This window comes from Protopterus annectens, chromosome 14.part0, assembly GCF_019279795.1.
Source record: "Protopterus annectens isolate FY-2018-M chromosome 14.part0, PAN1.0, whole genome shotgun sequence".
Classification (NCBI taxonomy): Eukaryota; Metazoa; Chordata; order Ceratodontiformes; family Protopteridae; genus Protopterus; species Protopterus annectens.
In genome coordinates, this window is record NC_056748.1 from 857,264,409 (window position 1) to 857,285,936 (window position 21,528).

General features: G+C 39.1%; 1 protein-coding gene across 1 annotated transcript in view; it reads left to right on the forward strand.

The window, feature by feature from the left end:
* LOC122788738 (collagen alpha-1(XIII) chain-like) overlaps positions 1 to 21,528 on the forward strand; it is a 239,364-nt gene that overhangs the window by 129,244 nt on the left and 88,592 nt on the right. The window contains exons 12-13 of the mRNA XM_044055631.1: positions 6,100 to 6,198; positions 18,711 to 18,764. Coding sequence (XP_043911566.1) covers positions 6,100 to 6,198; positions 18,711 to 18,764 — 153 coding nt within the window. The remainder of the gene's footprint in view (positions 1 to 6,099; positions 6,199 to 18,710; positions 18,765 to 21,528) is intronic.

A 21,528-nucleotide genomic window follows, 5' to 3' on the forward strand; every position in this document is an offset into this window, starting at 1 on the left:
GTCCATAAGTCTTCTTGATATGTTTTTGGGATATGAAAGAAGGCTGGACACTCAGAAGAAAGCCAATGCAGACAAGCAAAGAAGTTGTCACAGAAGGTGCACCAGCCATATATAGAAGGAACCTGCAGTCCATACTGCCTGCTTGGACTTTGCCAAGGCTTTTGACACTATCCCCCATTCTTGTATTATTGACAAATTCCCCCAACTCAACATGAAACCATTATGTAGTGCACAAGATAGGTACTTTTCTATCTGACAGACCCCATACCATTAAAGAAGGGGGTATTTTCTCAAAGCAGAAAACACTGCCGGTGTCCTGACCCTCCTCAGCTTTGATATATACTTTGCTTACATGATAGTTGATAAAAGGATGATTGCAAATCTGGTGCATAACCTCTCAGTGTCTTTGCTTAAGAATTCTGGACAAAGCCAAAAATAATGGGTGGATAACATTACGAAATCAGGGACAATTTTAAATATTTCCCTAATTCATGTAAAAGTTGGCTGAATTATAGGTTTTGCATCAACTACCATAAAATCAAAAAAAAATGATGAGGCACTGGACAAAAATATGAAGCAAAATCAGGAAGAGTTGAGAGGTACGAGGGCAGTTATAAAATTCTATTCTGATTTTTAAACTTTTCTAGCAAGGACTGAACCGGATAGATGCTTAGAATATTAATTGTGGATTTACCTTCAACACCAAGAAGTGCGTCATAGTTTCTTTTGGTAACTCTTGTATTACTGCTGTTTAACATATATTTAACATTTCACTTAAATCTGACACCAACAAGGACTTGTGTACCTATGTTGATAAAGTTGCTTTTGACTGCCATATCTCTATTATGGTTAGAAAGACCTTCTACCTTGCAAAATGTATCATGTTTGGTATCTTTCTGAGGTCCACTGAAGTTATTGCCCCAATTTATTCATCTTTTATTAAGCCCACCATTGAATTTAATGCCCTTCTCAGCATGTTCCTCTCTAAGTACCTAAACCAACTCATGAGATCTCAGGTGTCAGTATAATTTCTTGGACCCACATGGCAATGGAAAACAAATGTATTAAAATGCACAATACACAAATGAAAGAAGACATCATTAAAGTAGTAATGATTTTATACAGTACAATCAGTAAAATATACGCGTGCACCTAATCTTGAAAATTCCAATGATCAATATATGCAATCACAGAACACTTCAGTGCTGAGTTAGGTAATAGAGCAGGGACAGTATAAGTAGTCTCATTTCAGCAAAGTGGAGGAACAGAGAGAAAAGTGTTGTGCTGAAATAGGCAATGTTTCTGATAAGGCAACAGGGTATTAACATAAGGTACAGTTGAAAACAAGTACAGAGTATGATTATTAATATGAATACCAACTTTGTACACTGATGCACGAACCATGTACTAGTGTAGTTTGAATATATGTAACAAAGAAGCCGCAAGTTGAACAGACTGGTAGATATTTTATTTTCCTTAATAGTGGATGATTTGAATAAAATAGTTTGAGACACAGGAAAAGGTTATTACCTAGACTGCAAGCAGGAGTGCGGGCTATTCTTCATACTTAATAGTTGTATTTAAGTTCTTGTGACCGATGTGCTTTTATTTATTCTTTTAAGGGGAAAGTTATCTATGTCAAGCATATCAGCAAGCACCGAGTAATGTCTTGCAGGGACAAGTTTGTTAAAATTACTTTCCAGAGGCTGCTATTGTAAAATAGAGTCTGTTTAGTTTTAGTATGGCACTATTTTGAAGCAAGCAAGCAAGCAGGAAGGACTAGGCATAGTTAGGGTGTTAGCCAGTGGGATATGCAGTACCTCTCTAAGTAATTTGAAAGTGTTGAGAAGTAACATTGCTGCAGCAGCGTTAGGCAATCATTTTGACTTTTGTGTACTGTCAGTGATATTCCATACGTTTTGCTAGAAGAAATTATCTCAGTATTTTAGTTTGTATTTCTTGGAGCAGTGTAGAGTTTTGGCCAGTCAGAAGGGCTATGCCTGTTAAGGCATATTCTAGACTAGGAATTAAAACACCATTTTTAACTGATAGTAAATGTGAAATTACTGTAAGCAGTTTTTAGTTGATATAATACATTTGAGGTAATTTGCTCTATGTGAACATGGAAGATAAGAGTCAGACAGTCATCCAGAATTACACCTATACCTAAATACCTCTGCTTCCTATTGAAAGGAATAACTATATCGAAGGAAAGGATAATGCATGGAACTGCAATCTTAGCTATTTATTTAGAAATTACAAAAAACATGACCCTGGAGTTGGTAGTATTGTTGGATGCCATCCAGTGCCTAGTACAAAAACTGTTTGTGATGTCTCTTTATACAGTAAAAATAAACCTTTTGATTACAGGATACAACTCTGTCAGCATTTTTAATATTTAAATATTTGATCATTTTAATAGATGTTTCCAATCAGTAAGTAATAGTGGATAAGAAAGAAGGAAAATTTTCATTACCAAAATAGATTGGGATTCATAAGCAATGAAGTCCAATGAATTAGGATTGGCATGCAGTACACTTGTGCACCAAAACCCTGAACAGTTCAGGAAGACTAGTGCACAGTGGTGTAAGACCACACAAAGTCTTGCCTCACTGTTTATAAGCATTTTCCTCCATGAAATAAGAATATATGAACCCCTGCTCGATCATACACAATATAAGAAGCCAACACCACCGGAGTGCCATCTGCTCCCAACTGTGTAACCAGTGGGGACAGCGACAATGTACAGCACACTAATGCTGCTAATGTCTGCTTAATGATCCTCCACACTTGCTCTGACAATCTTAAAGACTGCCCACAAAACCTCTGTTGCATGGCAGAAAAATCCCTACAGCAACAGAGTTTCTTATAGTTAAGGCCACCTGATGCCGTACACAATCTAGTACTGTCCCCACGCTGTCAGCTCCAAAAAATGGGAGCTATAACACCACCAGATCCAGTCATTCTTATCACTCCCAGTTCAGTGTCACGTCTAAGAATGAAACATTTTTATGAATCACTACTAGGCATGTCAACAGACTATAACAGAGTAGAGACAGGTAGCTTGGTAAAGTATACTAGACCTTACTTAGTAGATATATGCAGTTATCCAGTAATCGTAGTATACCTTACTAAGCTGCCTGTCACTGCTGCTTTGTCTAACACTGACAGTATACTTTACTAAGTTGCCTTTCACTGCTGCTCTGTGTAACAATGATAATATACCTTAATAAGCTGCTTGTCATTGCTGCTTTGTATGGCACTGATAGTATACCTTATGAAGCTGCCTGTCAGTGCAGCTTTATGTACCACTCAAAGTATACCTTTCAAAGCTGCCTGTCACTACTGTTTTGTGTGGCACTGATAGTGTACATTCAAAGCTGCCTGTCACTGCTGTTTTGTGTGGCACTGATAGTGTACTTTACTAAGCTGACTGTCACTGTTGCTTTGTGTAGCACTGATAGTATACCTTACTAGGTTAGCAATGATAGTATACCTTACTAAGCTGCTTATCATTGCTGCTTTGTGCAGCACTGTTAGTATACCTTACTAAGCTGCTTATTATTGCTGCTTTGTGTGGCACTGATAATATACCTTACAAAGCTGGCTGTCACTGCTGTTTTGTGTAGCACTGATAGTATACATTACTAAGCTGCCTGTCATTGCTGCTTTGTGTAGCACTGATAGTATACCTTACTAAGCCGCCTGTCACTGCTGCTCTGTGTAGCAATGATAGTATACATTACTAAGCTGCCTGTCATTGCTGCTTTGTGTAGCACTGATAGTATACCTTACTAAGCTGCTTATTATTGCTGCTTTGTGTAGCACTGATAATATACCTTACAAAGCCGCCTGCCACTGCTGCTCTGTGTAGCACTGATAGTATACCTTACTAAGCTGCCTCTCATTGTTTTGTGTAGCAGTGATAGTATACCTTACTAAGCTGCCTGTCACTGCTGCTTTGTGTAGCACTGATAGTATACCTTACTAAGTTGCCTGTCACTGCTGCTCTGTGTAGCACTGATGGTATACCTTACTAAGCTGCCTGTCACTGTTGCTCTGTGTAGCAATGATAGTATACCTTACTAAACTGCCTGTCACTGCTGCTCTGTGTAGCAATGATAGTATACCTTGCTAAGCTGCCTGTCTTTGCTGCTTTGTGTAGCACTGATAGTATACCTTACTAAGCTGCCTGTCACTGCTGCTCTGTGTAGCACTGATAGTATACCTTACTAAGCTGCCTGTCACTGCTACTTTGTGCAGCACTGATAGTATACATCACTAAGCTGCTTATCATTGCTGCTTTGTGTAACACTGATAGTATACCTTACTAAGCTGCTTATCGTTGCTGCTTTGTGTAGCACTGACATGCTACACAGTGCTTCCCCCCATCCTGAGTGCAGGAGCACTAAGTACATAGTGATGCACTGGGCTGTCCCATGTGTCACACAAGAAAATGGAATGTATGCTGCTTGCTGTTGTGGGTAACCAAAACTCATGTCTATGAATCACAGTAGCTCATGACAACAAACTAGATGCAGTGTAGACAGTGTGCACTATGACTGTTCGCATCAGCCTACTGTGCCTATGAATGTCAAGGACAGATAGGAAGAATAGAAATGCAGCATAGTGATTGAATGATTGAGTTGGCATGAACGGCCTTCAGTTTCATGTAAAGTGGCATAATCCTTTTACATTTATTTGCATTGCAATTATTTCCTGATATTTTCCGGACATCCTACAGAAGGGCCTCACTGAGACAGATGCCTGGTGTCAGAGGCATGGCCTCAAGCTCAATGCCAAAAAGTGCATTGTCATCCCCTTTGGTAAAAACTCTGTACCCATGAACTATCACATAAATGGCAGTCTACTGAACGCCGAATGTGTGATAAGAGACCTTGGGATCCAGGTGGACAGTAGTCTCTCCTTTGATAATCACATCACCACAGTAGTCAGGAAATCCTTCTATGTGGAACACCTCATCACAAAAGGGTTCTCATCCAGGAAAAAAGAGGTCATTGTTCCCCTCTACTCGGCACTCATTAGACCCATTATAGAGTACAACGCCCCTTTTGGAATATACCTCACAAGACACCTGCAGCAGCTGGAAAGGCCACAGAAGTACCTCACAAAGAGGATTACTGGCCTCAAACAGATGCCCTACACTGACCATCTCAAAAAACTCCAGCTTTACCCTGTAGCATATCGCCTACTCCGAGGAGATCTCTGACTAACATATAAAGCTATGTCAAACCCAGAGCTGTTGGACATGCTACACCTTAAGAAATCCCAGTCCTTCCGAGCTACACACTCTAGGAACCTAAACCTTGTCACCACAGTAAACAGGACATGCTGGATGGATAGATTCCTGTCCCAGAGACTTCCTGTGCTCTGGAATAAGCTACCCATCTATGTCAAGCAAAGTTCCTCATTAGCACTCTTCAAGAAAAATCTTCATGAGTGGATGGGAAATAGGAAATACACCCCGGGATCACTTCTATGGCTCTGCTCGATAGGGGCACAGGAAATTAACTTTCTTGGGTGGCATAAGCCAGGGAACCTTGTTGGCTAGGCTTACTTAGATCCTTGGGCCGATAGCCTAGTACCTTCCTATGAACCTATGAACCATTTAACACCACCAGTACTTGGTTGCATAAAAAGCCTTAGGTGTTGCTTTGCACACTAGGTATTATCCATAATATTCTATTATCGTTCATTTACTGTGTTAATGGTATTTGATTAACTGTTCTTTATAAATGTAAATGAGAACAATCTACTCACAAAAATAAAAATAGATTGTTAGATCCCTTTATATTCTAAATGCTGCAAAAGTTTATTAGTTTCCTATAGGCAGCTTAAGTTAAAGCTTCTAGTTGCTACAAAGTCTCATTCTGTAGCACTATGCCTTGTTCCTTTTTATTTCTACTTTTGTATGAGGCAATGATTTATTTAGGACAGTGTTTTAGGGTTAAAAGCATAAAAAGGTAAGTGTGCCAAGTGACTGTATAAGGTTTAATGTAAATAAATAAAATGATACAAAAAAATAACAAAAAAATGATATCTGCGGAATTTGTATCATTATATTTTTGCTTTTTCCAGGGGCTTGATGGACCAACAGGTGAGAAAGGTGAGAGAGGTAACATAGGAGAACCAGGAGCACCTGGATTACCTGGCCCAATTGGACTGCCTGGGCTTACAGTAAGAATTTATCAAATTCTTATTTTTGATTATTAATTAAATTGAAGCATCATTTATTGAAGTAATCTCACAGTAACCTACCTATACCGATTTTCAATAGTAAACAAAGTAACAATAAGCCACAAGAAGGTGTGTTTCAGGTAGTGAAGAACAGTTTATTAACTGACAGCAACAAAACTTAGCTGAATAAAATGCAACAATGCATGGGTTATAGTATACAGAGAGCATGATTCAGCTTAAATAGCAAGGTACCCATCCATGCAGAGCAACACTGAATATGGGTTATTGGTTAAGCTTGTAATGGTCTGCAGACTGATTGCTTAGTACTTACCTATGAACTTATGAGCAAGTGATTTAACTAGACCACAAGAATTCCCCAGAAAACTGCAGTTTTCTAAAACATGTTTTTTTAGATCAGGTTCTCTTGTGTTTTCCTCACCATTAACACAAAGAGGTCTATCTTCTGTTTCCAGAATGAAGCTCATAACACAGCTTGCCATCCATGTTGTTCCAATTCCTTCTTCCCCTATGAATTACAGTACAGTGAAACACTGCTGTTTTGCAATTAGATATCACTCGGGGGAACATCCATGAAATTTTGTTTACTTCCACATTTGCATACTACATCAAAGAATACATGCAAACTTTTATTTTAAACTGGAACTCTGACAGCTTTGATGTTTCACATAGGGATCACATGGGCCCGAGAATCAACTGAGCATCAGTCACATGTATTTGTTACACTGTTTTCTGTCAGTGAACCAATACAGCATTTCCTACATTTTATTTTGGGGCAAATAGTTTGTAACGCTTTTAACAACAGCCCCTCTCAATGTGTTTATTTTGTTTATCAAAATGTCTTTTGTGAATATTAAAAAGAAGTGAAAAAGAAAATGCATATTATTTTTAAGGAGCAAGTATGTAGTAGTTTTAGATTCATTGGAATAGGTTAGGATATCGGACAAGTAGAACATCTGAAGTGCAATAGTCATGCATTGCTCCCCATTATTCCAATAAGAGACTGAGAAGCAACAATGCATGGGTTATAGTATACAGAGAGCATGATTCAGCTTAAATAGTAAGGTACCCCATCCATACAGGGTAACATTGAATATGGATTATTGTTTAAGCTTGTAATGGTCTACAGACTGATTGCCCAGTACTTACCTATGAACTTATGAGCAAGTGATTTAACTAGACCACAAGAATTCCCTAGAAAACTGCAGACCGGAGCATAAATTTACAAATCTCCACCCACTCATCAAGGGTGAAATTAAGGAGAATTAGTCAACTACTTCATTTGCCATGGAGAGGGGGATTATTCCACACACAGAAAGGTATTTATCTTGCCAACAAGTTCTGTGAATGTTGTTAATGTCTACAGTATAAACTTAGACCCCTAAAATGGACCTTGGCAGTACTACCTGTGTTACGAACAAGGAAATGGGTTCAGCGGGACAGGGTCATCTGCAACCTTGTAAACTAAGCTGAGGCCATTGTGTGGAAGTCTAGAGGAGATGGAGTAAAGTGACTTCCTTACTGAGGAAGTGTTGTGTATTTTTTAGTTGGGCAGTGTAGTGTTGTCACCTCAAAGCAAGAGATTCTATAGTACGATTCTCAGCTGGGGTGCCTTCTGTGTGGAGTCTGTATGTCCTCCCTGCATTCGTGTGGGTTTCCTCCGGGTGCTCCGGTTTCCTCCCACATTCCAAAAACATACGTCTGGAGCATTTCTCCATGGGCCTCTGCTGAAAATGGGCTCTGTCCCAGTCAGAATTTTCTGGTAAACAAATGTTAAATAAATAAATAGTTGGGTAATATTATTTGATAGGTTCCCACCAAAGGGGGCATTATATTTGATTAAGGGTCTGATAAGGGAGTAGTAGAGAGGAAATAACTTCCTTTGAACTGGGGGATATACCTTCCATTATTAATTGCACTGCATGGAAGGATTTCCTATGTATAATTGATATGCAGTGATCCAAGGAGAGTTCATTGCCCAAAAATGTACCCAGACCTCTTAAGATAATATCCATTTTGAACCTATGAGGTAGGTGCAGAAGTGTTCATGCCTTTCAAAGAGAACATTGCATTTTAGACCATGGTCTTAACACCAGGACTGTGTGTGTTAGGCCATACTGGGAGATATGGAGGTTTCCCGGCTGAGCTGTTGACAGCTCCAAGTTTGCAGTCACCAGGAAGATTAGTCAGCCAGACACTTTTTATGGTGGCTTGATCGTTAATGATGTATATGCCAAAAAAGGAATTACCCCAAAATAGAACTCAGTGGGACACCAATGATGACCTGCCTTTTCAAAAATAGTGTGCCACCATCACTGTCTGGGTTCTGTATGACAGCCAATTTGCTATCTGATGAGTTTTATGATGGTTTTACTTTAATTGATCAGTTTTTTTAATAATGCCAGAGTTTCAAAGGCCTTAGCAGTCTATGCACATTGACCACATGGATTTAGCCATCATCCACTGCTTCAATGAACTCTGCAAATAAATTCACCAGAGTTAATAGGCAGGACTTACAGGCCACAAAACCATACTGCTTAGGATCAAGTGTCAAGGTCAAGATGCCAATGTCATTGTTTAGGAGTTACCGAATTTTGTGTTCCATTAATTTAGAAATGAGGCTGGCAGAGTTATTTGGACTACGATTATTAAGGTCAGAGAGGTACCACAATAGCTGTCCACCAGTACTTTATTACATACCCAGTGGAAGATTGTAGCCTGGGGATTCAGAAAGAACACTGCTACTGTTGTTAAGAGCTGCAGCCAAAAGGGGCTGTTTCTGCACATCTCTGAATCACCTGTAACTAGTGTGAGTGCAAATCAGAACTTTCCTGTGGTAGTCAACACTGATGGCCCATGCACAGACACTCCTACTTCACACACACACACACACACACACACACACACACACACACACACACACACACACACACACACACACATGCACATGCATGCAAGCACGCACACGCACACACACACACACACACACACACACACACACACACACACACACACACACACACACACACACACACACCACACAGTTCTTACCTGTGCCACAGCTGTGTACCACTGACACTGCTGTGTGTCATAAATCTATGTGCAGTACAATAACTCTAAAGTTATACAAAAGAACCATCACAGGTACAGGTGTCATATCTTTGCAGGCACAGCATAATTCAAAAGTGATACATAGGTGCCACAAGACTTTGCATGTATAACAATTAAAAAGTGAAGCCAGCACTGGCACTGGTGTTACACTATCTAATCAGTACAGTAAGTCACTTGTGGTCCAGTACAGTAAGGACAAGCACAGGTACCACTGTTACTTGCAAAGAGCTGTGAGCTACTACACTTTGTACATCTGTTTAACTTATGTAACTACAAGTACGGTTACTTAAAACCTCTCCCCTCTTTATCCTTTTTCCCCAACTCTCATCTCTAAAGTGAAGAAAACTAGCTCTGGGAGTGCAGACAACATTCAAGTTGTTTCCTTGTTAGCATGAAACACTGCCTCACCAACTCCCTCACAATCCTATTTAGTCTTAGACTGTCCTCTGGGTATATACCAGAGACCTAAAAGACAGATGTTGTGGTACCTCTCCACACCGGCAGTCTTTTCACAATCACCAGCAACTAGAGACCTATTGCCTACTAGTATCATTTGTAACATAATGGAATGAAGGGCTTACTGTCAAGTGTGCAAAGCCAACTCAATCAAATCCTGAAACAGTGACACAAAAGGGCCAAATGTCTCATCACAAAAAGTCTACAACTGCAAACCGCCAGACTTATCCCCCTGCAGAACCCATGGTATTGCTTGTTTCTGTGTCACAACAGTATGGACTTTGAGGATTTGGTGTTCAGGACTCTTGGCAATGAGACATTCCATGCTTTCATCTCACTGTTTCAGGATTTGACTGAGCTGGCTTTGAACAAAGCAGCTCCCTAAATATTTTCAATAACTAACATCACTGAGCTGATAGGTATCCTGGAATGAATAGGCATGAACTCATACATAAAATTATTGGTAGCTTACAAGTCCTTGACCCCAACCAATTTAGTTTTTTAAATGGTGCAGCCTGCATATCAACCTGGTAGATTTCTTTAAGAAGGTCACAGAGATGCTGGATGATTACAAGTCTGTGTTCACACTACTTACCTGATTCTGGTCATGGCCTCCAATATTATGCCACATGCTGACATTATGAAAAAAACTGAGCCAGTTAAATATATATCCCCTATAAAATTCATTGGATTGCTAAATGGCTTGCAGACAGAATCCACTGAGTTAATGTCAGTGGCACATTCAAGAATTATCATCACTGGTGTCCCCGAGGGTTCAGTGCTGGGACCACTGCTTAGGCTCCTACTTTACTGCTTTGGGGGCCTTGAGTAAGTTTGCTGATGACTGCAAACTCTGAATTGTCATTGGCTCACCTGAAGACAATCATATCTTACAAAATTTTCTAATCCTCACAGACTTGTGGTGTCACGACCATGCATTAGAGCGAAATGCAAATAAATGTAGCATGGACTCTCTTGAAAACAAGAACAGCCCTGCATGTACCAAATAAATGCCACCCCCTCAAACAAGGAGCAATCGTAACAGATCTAGGCACATTTGTAGACAATGGACTCTCCTTTGACCACCATGTAATGTTAGAGTATGCTTTTATAATTATATCCTTCAGGTTCATAGTAGTCATTGTCCCTCTGTTCTCCAGCCTAATCAGGCATATACTTGGTATTATGACCCCACCCTTTATTTGTACCTATTCCAGGTATATCATCCAACCAGAAAAACCTCAATATTTCCTCATAATGAAAATCTCAGGTATGAGCTCCCCAAGCTAAATAAAGCTACTAAAAGACCACCCATCCTCTAACTCTGTGTCTTACAGATATCTGTGTAATAACCTCTGCCTGGCCTATGCAGTGTCAAATGGCTCTGTACTGTTTGATCTCTTGCAAATTAGAAAAAAAAAATGGCAGCACCAAAAATAGCCTGTACTAAGGACATTAACTCTACATTGTAGTATAAACATAACCTCTTGGCAAGATCCATAGTTTTCCCAGAGAATCCCCTGCCTATGGAATAAGCTTCTTCAACATGTCAGACAAAGCAGATCAAAAAATCTCTTCAATAACAAACTCCAATGAGTGGATAGGGATCAAGATATTGACCCCCCTGGTCTGGCACCATATTTCTTTATGGATATGGCAAACAAGTACATGCATCTGCAGTGAATGGCTGAAAATGGTGTACTGGATGGATTGTCTGTTATCTACTTGTGAGTGTATGACCCTACAAGTGCCATTACTACTTATGCTAACTTGTGAGCTGCTGCATACTGTGTAGCCATTTAAGGAACTGGATTGCAGGTAAGTAGATGAAGAGCACAGGTACCCCATTGGCTTCTGTACTACTATGAGTTAGCATGGCCGTGCAAGGTGTGCAGCATGTTTCAGCTCGACACAAACATCTGCAAAGCTTTGCAATGCAATAATAATTAAATCACGCAGAAATAAGTGAACAGTCAATATAAACTGGTGATCTATCAAGATGACAATGAATAAATGCCCACTGTACTACAAGTTCCACTTCTCTCAAGAGTAAATTACATAAACAGCCCCAAATGAAAATAAATACCACTATTAGGCATTCAAATCTCATTATTATCTTAAAAATCTAGAAAAAGTCACACCCCTGATAATGGAGTGTCACACTGGTGCAGCAGATAGTGTTGTTGCCTCACAGCAAGAGGTTCCACAGTTCAATTTTTGGCTGGGGTGCCTTCTGTGTGGAGTCTGCATGTCCTCTCTGGGTTCATGTAGGTTTCCTCCAAGCACTCCAGTTTCCTCCCACATTTCAAAGACATGAAGTAGGTGGACTGGATACTCTAAACTGACCATAGATGTGAGTGTGTGGTGTGGAAGAAGTACTGCAGCAGGGCTAGCCTCCCAGCAGTGTAAATCTTGGCTCTAGATGATTGTCACTGAATAAGTGACACCCCAATCCTGTGTGCTGCTTAATGAAAAAGGACTTTTTTTTTTTTTTTTTTGCAATAGTGGATATGCGGTGACCCTAAACAATCTTGCTTCCTACATATATCCCAAAAACATTATGCATACCAGACACAAGGCTTGGTGGGAGTGGCTAAATAAAAAAAAAACTTTCAGTCATACAGGGAACTTTATTAATCAAGCTAGAAAACAAATATACGAAGATCAGGAACAATGCTATGACCAACGACAACTTAATAAAATTTATGCAAAAAAAATTCTGGTCTGCTATTCACACACTAGTCAATCAATCCTGGCTCAGAAAAGATCTGTATCCCTCTCAAACCCAGTGCTCCCTTGAAATAGCATACATTTAATAAATATTTTATAGAAAGCATTGCTGCTTTCACCAACAGCAAACCACTCTCCCCCCTACACAAATCCATAACATATTACCAGCTGCCCCCTCTACTACCACATTAAGTTCTTACAAATATGAATCCAAACAATTCTCAGCCACAAATGCTAACAACTTTACCCTCAAACCTCTTGCTGTCTTTCCTGTTTGCACACCATGTGGTACATTGGGTAACAAGCACCTTTCAGCACTCTGTTTCTGTAGCAGTTATGGGTTTTATGGGCTCAGGTTGCTAGCCCAAGGCCCAACACACATTTGCATGCGCGCGCACACACACACACACACACACACACACACACACACACACACACACACACACACACACACACACACACACACTCACACACACACACACACACACACACACACACACACACACACACACACACACACCTAGGACTAATTTAGTGTGTCCAATCCACCTACTTCATTGTCTTTGGAATGTGGGAGGAAACCAGAGTGCCCGGAGGAAACCCAGGGGCACATCAGTCAAGAAATGAACTGGAGAACCTATTGCTGTGATGCAACAATGCTAACTGCTACACCACTGTCCTGCCTCACAACAATATCTACTATAAAAAAAATGCTACTTAAATTTAAACCTTACTCCACAGCTGACAACAACCGCCCACCTGAATACCTCAACATGGAAGCAGAAGTCATATCTTCCTAGTAGCTGTCTTAATCAATAGATCCATACAGGAATCTTATGTCCCAACTATTTGCAGAAAATCATCAAAACTCTAAATTCATCCCATTGCAATTCTCTCCCCTCTTTCAAAAATGATTGGAAGAATGTAGCCATGGTCAACTTCTTTACCATCTCCTTTCAGAACAACTCTTAGCTAGTACTCAACATGGATTCTGCCTCGGCCATAGTACAATTACTGCACTATTATTTTTTTTAGGTAATATAAACAAGAAAAGGAACTCGGGCAAACTTATCGCTTCTATATTTCTGAATCTGTCCAAAGTCTTTGATGCCATCTCACATAGCAAACTCCTTCAATAACTGCTCCATGTCAGCCTATCCCCTCCTTCCCTTCAGTGGTTTAAAAGCTACCTATCTGATAGACAGCTGTTACATGGCAATATAATTTCTCTCCCTGCCTCCCCATTACTACTGGTGTACCCCAACGTTTATTCTTAGTCCACTTCTCTAACATTTTCATTAATGATCTCTATATACCTCTTCTAGGCAAGCATCATGTATACATTACACTGATGATTGTACACTAATATGCTCATCTGACACTCTGGCTCATCTTCTTGAAATCACACAAGAAGCCTTCACTGCTGTTGAAAACTGGCTTCACAATGCCCAATTATTACTCACACACTCCCCAAAGAAAAATGTTCCTTTTCTTCCCAAAAGCACATCTGAAGGATAAAGCCAGCTTCAAAACCTTCTCACTTAATAATGCAGATATAGAAACTATCCCATACAAAATTGTGTAACGTGACAATTTATGAGAACCTCAGAGGTGAACTAGACATTCAAAATAATACAAAAAAATCACCAGAAACTTAGCATGCTTTATAGATACAAAAATGTTTTTTTTTTTATTTGTTTTTTTTTTACTTATTCTGCTAAAACCACTCTAGCAACCATTTACCTCCTTCCTTCTCTCTTATAAGGTGCCCCCACCCTCACCAATTTGCTTTCTGTTAAAACTAAACTTGAAATATGCTACAACAAAATTGCTAAATTTGCGACCAATAAACAATACTATACACATCGCTGCAAGGCCCTTTAAAGTTTGAAATGGTTAAATTACCCACCACCTTGACTTTGTACACCTAGCTACTGCCCACATTATCATTTACAAACACCATGCCTGTTCTGCTTTAAGCTCTATTCTTCCATCTTATCACCCAGATCCTTTCATTCTAATGGTAAATAACTTCTCACCACCTATAAACCTCAAAATGTAAATTGCAAAAGCCTTTACTGCTATTGTGTTGCCAAAAAATGGAATTGTATTCCAACTACTATTAAAACAGCAGCTCACCATCCATCATTCAAGCATCTTTGAAAGACTACCTATCAAACTCCTGTCTGTGCTCATGGTATAACCCCTGGATGAACATCAGTCTTGTCTACTTTTCTCCACCCCTATATGTACAGTTTCTCGACCCATAACCACTTCCTCATCTTCACCTGGCAAGCCTACCTTCTGTACCCCTTTACGTAAGCTCTTCCTATCACGTCCCCCATTTATAGTAATGTATCCTAATGTTTCTCTCCCACTTTATAGTTAGAATTAAACAAAATACATGACTTTTACGTATTACTACTATGAAGTGCCAAAAGGGTGCTCTCCAGAATTATATATGGTGTTTTGCTTTGCTCTTTCTTATTCTTCACTTTGTAACATATTTTTTGTTATATCTCTATGCCTTACAATATCGTTATTTATTTTTGAAATTTATAATTTTCAACCCTTTTTTTTACGTAATGTCTGAAAATTTGATTTTCTCTGTTAAATGGAACTTTTCTGCATGGACCTGCACTGAAAATGGGGTCTTCTGACCCAGTTGGACTTTCCCAGTAAATAAATGTCAATAAGTAAATACAAACTAAATCAAAGGATAGCTCTTTGTCTAGACGGGTTCCCAGATCCCTAACTAATTGTTCTACTTTTAGGGGTGTGCTATCAATGTGATAGTTACAGGGACATCATGCCTTCTGAAGTTTACTATTACACAATGCCATTTAGTTTTAGGCCATGGTTTTGACACCAGATATCTGTTTGAAGAAAGATCTCCTGGTAGATTTTGATGTCTTCTGGAAAATTTATGAGGGCACCAAGTTTACAGTCACCTGCAAACTTGGTCAGTCAGAAGCTCTTAACATTACCTTTGACCTCTGAGAAGTAAATGGCAAGAAGTGCCCAAGGACAAAATACTGAGTACACCATTAGTGGCAGGTGTTTAAGAGGAGGTAGAGCCACCCACTCTAATTTCCTGGGTTCAGTTTCTGAGCCACTTAGCTGTCCAATGAGTTATTTAGTGGTTTACAGTTAGCTGGGTAAATGTATGAAACTATACCTGAGTGCAGGATGTTGTTGAACTATGTGAAGTTTATACATGCTCAGATTTGCCCTCATCCATTGCTTCTTTGTTATCAGATCTTTGAAAGTTATCTCAAACTGCCTTAATGCCTAATTTAAAGTAAGGTGTTTCCTATCTAAAAATATGATTTAGAGAAATTTAAACAGCTAGTCAAATCTTGTTCTTTATTTTCCTCTGGAGACCACTACAGTAAGCTGTGTATTAAGTTTGTTTTTAAATGAATTGTATGTCTTATTTCCAGTACTCACAACCCCTTTGTAGAAAAATACTATATATTGGTATAAATTCCCAGGAGTCTCTTAATACCCCTTTCTCATCCCTTAAATTGGAGACATAAAATAGTTGCTATTTCTCCTGTTTTCTACTCCTCTTTCCTGATTACCCAGCACAGTCTCCCTCAGTATGCTTATATTTCCTGCCCTAACATTTCCTTCCACATACAATTTCATATACATGCTTGAATTACACTTTATGCTGCAGAAATTAACATTAATCAATGTATGTGTGTGTCACATTTACTACGTTTCATAAACTTTGTCAATGTGTAGCACACATAAATTGGTGTGTGTGTGTGTGTGTGTGTGTGTGTGTGTGTGTGTGTGTGTGTGTGTGTGTGTGTGTATATGTGTATGTATGTATATATATATATATATATATATATATATATATATATATATATATATATATATATATATCTAGCCTGTAATGTCATCTCAAGTGACAGTGCATCATACCTGGGTTACTGCTAACAAAATCTTCAAACCAGTCTACCTATTGAGTTAATAAATGAATGTGATGCAGTATTTGCTTTTTGCACTTTATTGTACATGATTCTTTGATTTGGTTACTGGTTGGTGAGCATTATGTGCAGTTGCAGTATCCAATCTGTATTTGAATAGATTCTTCCACAATGAAGTCTGCATATCCATTCTGTATCTGAATGGATTTCCTCCATAGTCTTCAGTTACATTTCACACCCAAAAGTCATGCCAGTAGAGGAAGTGATGATCCTCCAAGCTGCCCACGTATACACGTACGATCTGCTTGTTAAGTGTTGCATCCTAAGAAACACTGATGTCTAGAAGTGATTCTGGTTTATACCCATTCCTTACTAGAAGAGGCTCTGACTCCCCAGTACTCTGAGCAGGATAAAACAGCTATCAGAATGAGTGAATGAATGTCTGCATTCTCACCCTTCCATAAAAGAGTGAAGCCAGGATGGCTGTGACACTGTCATGGCTTCATTCTCTTGACTGGCTAGGATTTTCCTTAATAACCAAGCCTGCATAATGGCTCCTAGGTCTGAAAGTGTACATGCAAGTTTTTTTATGCGCATCAGTATCTCTTCACATATACTGCTGCACATTTCTGTTTCCTGCACTACAATCTTGACTTTCTTTCCTGTTTGCCCGTCTGGATTTTTAACCTGTATTCAAATCCATTTTTCTTCCATTTCCAACAGTAATCTTTAATGGTAGTAACCTAACTCTTTTTCAGCTAAGAAGAAGAGCTAAAAACTCTCAGACCGAAATCTAATGAATTTACTGCACATCCGTAAATCAAACGGGATTAGAACTACATGTTCCAGGGACCTAAATATGGCCTGCAAATTGAATAGGACATGCTGGAGGGACAGATTTGTTTCCCAGACTGCCATGTCTTTGGAACAGGCTACAGAGCACCTCCATGACACTGTTGAAAAGGAACCCAGGGATAAGTGGATGGGGCACCATAAATTCTTACCGGGGATAGAGCCCACAGCCCTCCTGGACATGGGCAATCATTATTAATTACAATCCTGGGTACTGACTAGAGTACCTATGATATTAGAGTAGGATGAAATGGCTAGGCTTGAAATGACCTCTGGGTCTATACCCTAGTAAACTCCTATGATCCTGTGAAAACAACTAGACTATCTTTGAAAGGAGGTAGCAAATGTCTGTCTGTGGTCTTTCAAGTAAAGACAAGTGCATGTCGATGCATGGTGACACAGTGACTCAGTGGTACAATTTCTTCCAAATAGCTCCAGGGTCAGGATTCAGTTCTACCTTTGAGTTGCTGCTTGTGTGAAGTCTGTATGTTCTTACCATACAGGAGTGGGTTATCTCTGGGTACTCCTCTTTCTACCAACCTCCCTGAAACATGCTGGTCAGCTTAGCCAGTTAAACAATGTAATAAGTTGCATTAAATTGACCAAAATTATGAGAATCACCACCCCATACTTTACAGATGAATTCTTATAACAAGTTCTGCCATCTATTAAAAGAAAAGGTTTGTAATCAAGCCCACAGCAGATGTTTCATTTCAGGCCACGTTACCTATCTTATGACTCTTTAGGTATCCACATTGCATTATATTCCTTGCCAGATTTTCACAGTGATGAATCATTTATATAAAAGAAAACAGAATAATCTAACCCTCCAATTCTCTCAATCTTATTTTATTTATAAGTACCGTTTTCTCTCTCTCTCTCTCTCTCTCTCTCTCTCTCCTTGTCTTCCCACTTACTTTCTTCAGCTTAAGAATCTCTGTTCATGTCATCATTTATTTATTTATTTTTTTGCATTTTTCTGTGTTTGAACACCAGAGTTACTGTTACTTTCATTTCCACACAATTGCTCTATGTATTCTATAATTTCTGTTTGCATAGCTGATTTACTGTACGATATTCATTTGCTGCAGCTGTATTATGTTTAGAACTGTAACAAATATCTATATCTAAAAGATTTGGCGTAAGGATGATTGTTCAGAATGTCAGACCCTGGCCACTAACTTAGCAAAGCTTGGCAAAAATAAATTCTTTTTTCCAAAGGAAAAAAAATAACACAAACGTTTAATCAGATCTTCATTCAATGATGGCCCAATCTACACACTTACTTCTTTTGATTGATGTGTTATGTGTCTTCTGGGCTTTACCTGAAATTGTTCAGAATGTCATTGCCAGTACTATCTAGTTGTGATGCATCCTGCCTAATAGTATGCCTTCTTTTCCCAGGGGGACAAGGGTGAGCCTGGTAGCCAGGGAGAAAAGGGAGACAGAGGAGACATGGTAGGTAGATGTTTTGTTTACATTATGACCAAAAATAAATATATTCTATTTCTACCTTATATCGCAATGTTTTTAAATGTTCTGTCTTGTATTCACAAGTCAAGATCAGACAATCTGTTCAGTTAATTAATAGAGATGCAGTGGTTGATGTTTCTCTTTTTATTTATTTTGCTTGTTTCTGTATTTTCCTCTGAGTGAGAAATTTCACTGGATTGTCAGTATTACATCTACTGAACCTCGGGGGAAAAATATAAATGGGAGGTGTGTCTAGCACAAGTTACCAGAAATTACACTGAACCAACGAGTCATCCATTTGAAGCTTGTTAGACAAACAAGAATTTCAAGAAAATCCTATGCACCTACTTTTGTATAATTGGAAATAATTTACAGAAACAGCAGGTGTTTTGCCAAAGGGTTGTGTTTGTTGAGCAGCATGTGTAATAACCTTACAACAAGTAATCCATGCAGCAAACTGAAGTGTTGGTTTAAGGAGTGCCCTGCATCATTTTTGTGTGCAAGGAGTGGCAGAATCTCTTACATCGTGGTGAACTGAGCTAGTGTTTCATGTGTCTGACAGACTTGTAACCCCTGCTGAAAATGAATTTACACTCATAAGGCATATCCATGTCAATGCACACACACATGCACATGTTCACATTCCTGAATTCATTAGATTAACGCTTCTCATATAGTAAGATCTGCTTCTTTGAGGAGGCCAAAATAAGTCTGAAAATGTTGGGCATTAATTTATTATGTTTATGTGACATCTGGCTAAAGACAAGAGGATAATCGTCAAAGAGCATTTGCATTTGACTCGTACCTCTCAACCTCTTAACACAAGAAATCTGCACAAAACTTGACATAGTGGGTGGACAAAGGGCCAAAAATAGGGGCAGATTTGAAAAAGTACTCATAAACTTACAAAGTTGCTAGAACAACAGGGATTGTATTAGTTTCCATTTTCAGAAGAATATGAAGTATGAAACTCAAATTTATGTTATTATTTAGTAACTTCAATCCTCAGATCATCCCAGTGATTTTCCAGAAAACCACAGATTTTATGAGAAGCAGACCAAAAATGTGAGGCAAAAACATGGACATTCTGCAAAAATCTGGACAGCTGGGAGGTACAATTTCACTGCAAATAAATAAGTACAATGACAATGTACTCAGCAAAATCTTAGTCTGAAGAAGTTTTGTATCATACAAAATGAAAGCGCCTATTTTAATAAAGTTACCTGGTTTCTCGTCTTGACCTTATGTATTTAGTGAAACTCTCTCTCTGTATGGAATCTTCCTCCAGTCACATTTTCCTTTCTAGATGATATGTAAAAATCAAATAAAAAAAAAATATATATAAGGCATTTAGACGGGTCCGAATAGCTTTAAGCTAATCGAACCAGCAGGTCAAGCTCCGAGCTTAACATAGAGCTTAAGACATTTTTATTTGCAAAAGATTCTCCTGTACGATCATAAAAATGACACAATGACTCTTGGTTCTTCTTCTTCAAATGGGATTCTTCTTTACTGTGCAATATTTTCTGACAACAGGAGCTTCCATGTGCTAGGACAAAAAAAATTATAAGGAAAGAAAACTGTACCCCAGTGAAGATACTTATCTGCATAAAACAATTGACACTGGCATAGGTCATACACTGGACAGAACAAAGAGCAAGACTCACTGTTTAGGCTGGCAGCAAACAAAGTCCTGCAGTATTTTTATATCCATATGTTCCTTAAGTACCACATCACTATCTCCCTCTATGAGCAATTGTCAGACATACAGAGCGAGAGGAAGGTACCCAAGTTTTGGTATGCTTACCAGACATTGTATGGCAGGATATTACACATAGGTTATCAATACTGTAACACTGGTCAAGGAAGGACACCTGAAGATGATGTGTTGCTCTCCCTTTTAACTGGATGTTATGTCAATGCCCTAAGCAAGAGAGAAGTCTAGACTTACTCTGTGGTTGTTGACAAGTTCCAGAAAACAGGCCAGAATGGTTGATAATATTCCTGCAGCTAATTCCCTTGGTTAATGAGGTATACTACAGTAATGATCTTTCTAGTAAAATACCTATCATTATAGTGACTATAGTCACACAAATGTACTTTGTTTTAAGTCTGCAATTTGTTATCTGAAGGCCATTATTCAAAAGCCTTGAAAAAGAGGCACCATACCTCTACCCTAAGCCTGTATTCTTCAGCATAATCTGTAGTTGTGGGTAAAATAAGGGGTTTGAAGTTTGGTATTCATGTAAGGTCCAAGTTGAATTTGTGGGACTTAGATATAGGTCTGCAAGCTATACTTAATTTCACCTGAATTTTTTTTTTTTTTGGCCACCTGCCACTGACGTCAAGTCTCTGACTTCCCCTGAAGCAATTTCACCTTAAAAGGGAGAGCAGCACATAATCTTCAGATGTCCTTCCTAGATCACTGCTTCAGAATTAACCTATGGGTCACTCTTCTCGGCCACTACATCCTGAGATGGGGTACTCTATCACCAGACATGTTCGTCTCCTCCAAACAAAAAGACCTCATGGCCACTAAGCTATGAACTACCCTCCCTTGCAATCAGCAAGAGGAGCAGAACATTTAGGTCCATTATACTGCAGACATCCAAGATTGTTCTGAGAGAGCCTTAGAGACAAATTCCTGCAATTAGACATGGTGTAGGAACATCCTCACCTCCCACTCCAAGCAGTGCCACTAGGTCAAGCCTTCCCACATGCCTAACTCCTGCCTCCATCCTGATCTGCC